Below are 7,357 nucleotides of genomic sequence, written 5' to 3' on the forward strand. Positions count from 1 at the left end.
CCGGTCCAGGTTGTCCCGTCCATGGATGATGGTGCGGTGTCGGCCCTGGCAATCAGTGCCCCAACATGCGTGGGGTGGCGGCGGAGTAGAGAAGGGCCGACGTCTATGGCATTGGGAGGCGAGCATGGGGGAGGCGGCCGCGTGAGGTGGAGCCTAGCAGTCCAGCAGGAGACATGAAGAAGATGATGCGATGTCTCGCGGGAGGCAACGTTGCCCTCTCCTAAATCTGATTGCCTTTCTATTTTTTCAAGAGAGATATGCCTTACTCAGGAAGGAGAGATGGCCTCTGGATTTTATTTCTTCAAAGTGTGATATACGAGGAAAGTGAAGAAGAGAAAATCGCTAGACGAAAGGAGTGTCGATCGATCGAGCATGGGGTAAGAACGAACGAAACAACTTAGGTACTCCCTCAGGAGTAAGAAGATTACACAAGTAGAAATATTGGTAGTTAGGAAAGGCAGGGATCAATGTGTTAGGAAAGTTAGGATTTGAAATTGATTTCTTTGAAATTAGATTTTGTTGTTTGGTATCCTGCCCGTTTCGTAACGTGTCTGGTTAGGGAGATTTTAAAAAGTTAAGGAATTCTTTTTTGTTGGGAGGATGAAAAAACCAACGCGAGAAGATGTTGGTGGGAGGTGAAACAAAAATAAGCAGACGAAGGTGGGAGGTCGGATGAAAAAAATCGAAACAATGACTACCAACTGCTTCATTAGGAGTAGAGATTATGAAAGCGTATGAAGATATTTCTATGTTGATGTGTTTAGAGGCTTGTAGCAAAGTAGAAGCTTCCCTTAAAAATTACCAGAAAATGGGATAATAGATAGTAGTACATTTCAAACTTTCATTATAGGGGATGCTCTAACTTCTCCTCTCTCTTTTGTTGCGTGTGTGCGGGCGCGTTCTGGTGAGCTGTAGCGCAACTGCACTTGCAAGTGCAACTGACGATGACATATGTATGATGCGCAATCCACGAGCCTTGCGCTTGTGTGGCCACCAGCATCTATCAGTCAGTGCCGTTTGGGGTCGTCTCAAGTTGGTGCTTGGGACTGGTAGTACGGAACACCGGCAAGACGGCGGCGTTCCCGTTCCTGGCGTCCTTGCAGTTGAGCTCCAGGACAATCATGGTCTCTGGAGCCGCGCCGCCGCCATCATCGCGGAGGTCAGACGGCCCTGTCATCTCCCTCCCCTTGCCCCAAAGCACCATATACAACCCTGCGACGATGAGGGAAGAACCAATTGCACTGCAAGGACATCAAACGGCCACAACAGCCAAAAGTTAACAGGGGTCGTGCGAGCTGTGTCTATGTGTGGTTTGCGCGCAGTGGTACCTTCCGACGTGTATCTTCTCCTCGAGGATGGCCCAACCGACCACGGCCACGACCACGAGCATCAGCGGGCTGAACATGGACACGAACAGCGGGCCGCGGGACTGGATGCACCACGACATGACCGCGAACGCGATCCCGGAGCCAACCACCCCCTGCATAATTCAGTTTCGTCAGGAAAACATGGTTGGATCAATCAGGTCGTCACAACATGATGGATGGATGAGCTTACGACGTAGAGTGCGGCGTATAGCCTGATGTCAAACCCTAGCTTCCACGCCGACACGCTCCGGTCCATGACCGCGCTGACGCCTGCGCACTGCACCCCGGCCATCAGGGACATGATCGTCGTGCTGGTGTAGGGCGCCGAGAACCTCTCCGACATCTTGCTCTACAGATCGACCATTATCAATCACTAACCGCCTACACCAACAATGCATGATTGCTGGAAATAAACTTGGTCTTGGTGAAATGGTGGTGCGTACCTGGAGGATGAACCAGACGGCCCAGGCGACGCAGCTGAGGATGATGAGAACATCGCCGACGATGGCGGCGTTGCCGCTGGGAAGTGCTGTCGCGTCTGTCGCGTGCTCGGCGTAGCGCCAGTGCATCGGGGATGCCCACACCTTTAGTAGCGAACCCTTGTAGAAGGGCATGATCATGGAACCGCCGACGCACACGACGGTGCCCAAAACCTTGGCCTGCCCGGAGGGCGTCCCGAGCCTCACTGTCTCCATCTTGAGGACGGCCGCCATGACGAAGGTTAACGCCGGGAGTGTGTTGCTGAGCGCGCACGCCACGATCGGCGTTGTGGACTTGAGCCCCACGAAGTACAACACCTGGTTCAGCGTCGCGCTGCATCACTCACACACACCACGCCTAATAAATAAGTTAATTAATGTAGGCATTGCCAGGCCAGTACGTCACGGAAGATGATGGATATGGAACTATATCACGTCAACTCTGGCCTACGTTACATATGTCTGGTTTGCACTTCAAGATTGCCAAATGTTGCACGCAATATAATTCCCTAAATATTTTGTTTTATTTTTTGGATTTTGATTTTTTTATCTAACGACCTAAAGCATCATAATTGAGTAGATTCTTCTTTTTTGGAAGGGTAATTTGAGTAGATTCTATAATATCGGATTTCGTCCCACGATCATGTTTCCACCGGTTTGTGGCTGTCCCAGACAAAGCTTGGGCTAGCCTAGAAGAAACAAGGCAGAGTTGGCGACATCCCAAATATCTCACAAAGTTTGCCAACATTATAACCTGGTACAAGTTGTGTTACTTGATACTTAAAACACCTCTACGCAAACAATAATACAGTTATCAGAGAAAAATAAAGGGAGGAAGTAGAGATCCTTTGTACTCCCTCCGTTCCAAAATAGATGACCCAACTTTATACTAACTTTAATACAAAGTTCGGTCATCTATTTTAGAACGGAGGGAGTAACATTTAGTCTTCCTCCTGGCTGCTCTGGGCCGCGAGATGAAAACTGTATCTTTTGTTTTTATTGCACTTTTGCACGCGAAAGGCATCAGCCTTTGTTGTTACCAAGAACATGTCCCCGCACAAAAAAACCAAGAAGATGTGGTTTTACTATATATAATGGAGCCGAGGACTTGGTCCTTTCCTTCTAAAAAGATACTTTGTAACATCTTAAATCATCGCAAAAACGATTTGGTAGCATGCTAACTTGAACTAGCAGCACTATAAACTCTTTAGTTAATATTCTCTCCGTAAAAAAATATATGCTCTTATATTTCATTACAGAGGGACTTTTTTTTATTATCGGCAACAGAAAGCAGAGAGTAAGGGCATGTCCCCATATTCCTGGACGTATAAGGCACCTGTGTAGTGCACAAATCGGGAGCTAAACCTGAGAGGAAAAGAAAAGCAGGTTCCTAGTAATTGGGCTCCTTTGATGACACCAAGAAGAGGACTAGAGCAAAACGAGGACGTTTCAGTGTCTAATGTTTTAACTGGATTGATGCAGAGGTGGCTACCTAGCATTCCTGCAAGTTAGGTATTTGCCATGTCCTAACTGATGAAGGAAGACTAGCTGTTGGAATTAATGATAAGTTTGTCGTACGTACCCAAAAATAGAGGAAAAAAATATCTGGGTTAGTACTTTCTTGGTGATCACCATGCCACTCCTCCTGCAACCATCCATGTAAGCCGAATTCATTAAGACTGCTATAAGTATCTATCTTGACTCAAATAAACCAGACTAATTGCGGGTTGCGAACTTGCGATAAAGATCGATCGTATAAAAAACCATCCTCAACTCTTTGCACGTGAGAAGGTAAAAGAAAACAACGAAACATAGTTCATGTAAACAAGCTCTTGGTGGTGACAAGAGAAACACATTCATAGATCATCTCCTCAGCAGCTGGACCGAATTAAACCCTCCGTCCCATAATATAAGAGGGTGTCAGAAACACTCTTATATTATGAGACAAAAGGAGTAGCTGTGAAGCAATATAAGAATGCATACACGCACCTTTCAAAGTAGTAAGCGCCGGGAGCGAGGAACACACCGGCGATGAGATTACGGTAGGCAATGAGCACGTAGGGGCTCATGCCGGTGTCCAAGGCCAGCTTGGACAGCACGTTCATACCGGCAAAGCCTAGCTGCACTAGCACCATGGCGACGGTAGGCAGGCACTCCTTCCCCATAGCTGCAGATTATTGGAGATCGATCCCAACTTAATCGGGCTCCTCTTCTCTCTCAATTCCTGATACTGATACAAGCTACCTGTACCTGCAACTGTTGTTGTAGTAATCTGTGAGCCACGAGGACTCAGCAATCCCATTACCATGGGTATCAAGACTAGCAAAGCTTAATGGGAAAGGAAGGGGTAAAGTGGTGAGGTTGCAGCAGCGACTAAGCATATATGGTGGCTAACTTACGCAAATGAGAGCGGGAAGAGAAACAACGGAACGATCGTGAAGCTAGCAATGATCAAGAAGTGATCTTGAACTCCTACTTACGTCAAACATAACCCAAAACAGTGTTCACTTCCCGGACTCCGCCGAAAAGAGACCATCACGGCTACACACACGGTTGATGCGTTTTTAATTCGAAACTGGTGTCAAGTTATCTACAACTGGACATTAACAAATTCCCATCTGCCACATAACCGCGGGCACGGCTTTCTAAAGATAATACCCTGCAGGGTTGTCCCAACTTAGCCCATCACAAGCTCTCACGGTCAACGAAGGATATTCCTTCTCCTAGGAAGACCCAATCAGTCTCGGAATCCCAGTTTACAAGACATTTCGACAATGGTAAAACAAGACCAGCAAAGCCGCCCAGATGTGCCGACAAATCCCGATAGGAGCTGCACATATCTCGTTCTCAGGGCACACCGGATAGGTCAGCCTACGAGTAAAACCATCCCTCGAGTTGCCCCGAGGTGGCCCCGCAGTCTGCCCGGTTTGGACCAGCACTTAGAGAAGCACTGGCCCGGGGGGGCTAAAATAAAGATGACCCTCGGGTTGGCCGACCCAATGGAAAGGTATAGGTGGTGGTGAAGCAAATGGTAGAACCAAGGTTGGGCCTTACTGGAAGAGTTTTATTCAAAGCGAACTATCAAGGGGGTCCCATAAATCACCCAACCGCGTAAGGAACGCAAAATCGAGGAACATAATACCGATATGACGGAAACTAGGGCGGCAAGAGTGGAACAAAACACTAGGCATAAGGCTGAGCCTTCCACCCTTTACCAAGTATATAGATGCATTAATTAAATAAGAGATATTATGATATCCCAACATAATCCTGTCCATCATGGAGCAATCTTCAACTTCACCTGCAACTAACAACGCTATAAGAGGGGCTGAGCAAAGCGGTAACATAGCCAAGCAACGGTTTGCTAGGAAAGGTGGATTAAAGGCTTGACATGGCAATATGGGAGGCATGGTAAACAAGTGATAGGTAGCACAACATAGTGATAGAACGAAGCAACTAGCATAGCAATGATAGAAGTGAGATCCAGGGTAGCGGTCATCTTGCCCGAAATCCCGCAAGGAAGAAGAACGAGTCCATGGAGAAGATGAATGGATGAAGCCGAACCAAGCGTAGACGAACGAATCCTCACGATCGCAACGAAACAGGAACTATCGAGAAGAAGCACACAACATGGTAAACACACCACACATGAACAAGGCATGATGCTCAACCAAGTATGATGCAAGACAAGACTACATTAAGTTACTCATGGCAAGAGATGATGCAAACAAGAGCAACACATCAAGGCAAGTTTAAATGAGGCCGGAAACAACATATAACAATTCCGGTAAGTCCTCATATGCAAATTTAGAAATTGGTACAGAACTGAATAAACCTTATGTTCAAGTTGTTAAACAGCAAGTTAAGATGCATCAAAAAGATCTACACGAAATTCTAGTCAAGTTACATATAAAGTTCATTTGGTTCGGAGCTACGGCCTAGAAGATATGAGCAAAACAAGTTAAACATGGCATTGATGCAAAACACATACAAACATCAAGCAAACACCTCAAAACAAGGATGCAACAGGATAATATGAAACTACATGCAATTCTAAGCAAGTTTCATGTAGAGCACACTCAAAACGGAGCAACGGTTCAACACATACACACAATACAAGTTTAAAGGACAAGCTGTCCAAAACAGCAACTAGGCATCTTGCAAGCATCAAAACAATATGCTACATCATCTCAACATAGGAACAAAAGACATGGGCATGAAGTACAGGTAAAACATGACAAAACATGAACACTGAGCTATCTCCAGAAAACACTAGAACATGCTCAAAAGGTCATGGCAAGATTGCAAATAATAACAGTTTCAGACTTGGCAGAAAGAACATCAGGTTGCAATGTTTAGAGCTATCAAACAACACGTTACAAGAACTTAGCATGGCAAATAAAGGCATTGCATGAATCTACTAATTGCATATAACAAACGTCCCTTACTGACCATGAGCCAAAAGGGCACATAAAATATGATGGCACCCATGTAAACATAGCAAGTGATATGACAGATTCATACATGGCAGGAACAACAATAAGTAGGCATGTTGAGCAATACATGGCATGAAAAGGTGACCAACAGTAAGAATACATGTTTATGAAGCTAATCATGGCAAGATCAAGTTCATAGCATGCTTGGATCACTAACAAAGCACATGGCAAAACTGAACTTAATGTTAATCAGGCTGACAGCAACATCATTTAGCAAGTTTGGAGCAAGATAACAACAAGTTACAGCAGGATATAAATGTAAACAGGGACATGAATGGATAGAGCATGACATTTGTAACAAAACATCCTTAGTGAACATCTCCAGATTATGCATAGAATGACTTGTAGCAGCAGGTTTACATAGCAACATGATATAGCAGATTCAACCTAGCAAAACAGTAACAGCAAGTACCCTACTTAACAAGCTTCATGCACTCACTACAAGACTCACAAAAAATATGGATTGCACCACTGTAAATATGACATGATGTAGCTCAAAACTCATGTAGACATCAAGATTATAGGATGCACACACAAAATGGAATGAAAAAGACAAAACAGCAAGTTATAACAGTTTCAGCAGGTTAACATCATATAGCACTCTTGCAACGATGATTAGGGCATCAAGATGGACTCAAACAAACATGGCACAATAGAATAAAATGTATAGCGTCTCACGGCGAACATTTTGATATATAATACCCGCAAAACGGAGATATGTGCAAGAAGTTACAGCAGGTCAAAGATAGCACCAGAATGTAGAGATCTCAGGGACTTAGTGGAATTCTCACCCCGGGGACAAAGTGGACAGGGCGATCCGGGACGGAGGCGTACGGTGCGGGGGAGGCGTTTGGATCGGGGGCTTGGTGGATCTTGTCCACCCGATCAGATCCGGCGAGGGCGCGCTTCGGGGATCTTCCGGCGAGGCAGCGAGCGGCTCCGGCGATGAACGGGGCCGGGGACGGGCGCGATCGGGGCCGGGGAGGCCGGATCCGGCGAAGGAGCGGCCGGACCG

At 46.1% G+C, this 7,357-nt stretch overlaps 1 protein-coding gene across 1 annotated transcript; it reads right to left on the reverse strand.

Moving 5' to 3' along the window:
- Nucleotides 1-775: 775 nt before the first annotated feature.
- Nucleotides 776-4,067, reverse strand: LOC119281269 (WAT1-related protein At1g09380-like). Its single transcript, XM_037561835.1, has 6 exons — nt 3,836-4,067; nt 3,429-3,491; nt 1,811-2,180; nt 1,558-1,716; nt 1,329-1,480; nt 776-1,241 (listed from the first exon to the last, which is right to left on the reverse strand). Exons 1-6 carry the CDS (start codon nt 4,009-4,011, stop codon nt 1,004-1,006), a joined length of 1,158 nt encoding a protein of 385 aa, XP_037417732.1. The 5' UTR covers nt 4,012-4,067; the 3' UTR covers nt 776-1,003.
- Between the last annotated feature and the right edge of the window lie 3,290 nt (nt 4,068-7,357).

The sequence above is a fragment of the Triticum dicoccoides genome, chromosome 3B (genome assembly GCF_002162155.2).
Source record: "Triticum dicoccoides isolate Atlit2015 ecotype Zavitan chromosome 3B, WEW_v2.0, whole genome shotgun sequence".
Lineage (NCBI taxonomy): Eukaryota > Viridiplantae > Streptophyta > Magnoliopsida > Poales > Poaceae > Triticum > Triticum dicoccoides.

Coding starts and splice junctions, on each gene's coding strand:
- LOC119281269 (XM_037561835.1), bottom strand. CDS start 4,011: ATGGGGAAGGAGTGCCTGCCTACCGTCGCCATGGTGCTAGTGCAGCTA. Junction 3,492..3,835: donor GGCGCTTACTACTTTGAAAG/GTGCGTGTATGC, acceptor GGATGGTTGCAG/GAGGAGTGGCATGGTGATCA. Junction 1,481..1,557: donor TATACGCCGCACTCTACGTC/GTAAGCTCATCC, acceptor TGAATTATGCAG/GGGGTGGTTGGCTCCGGGAT.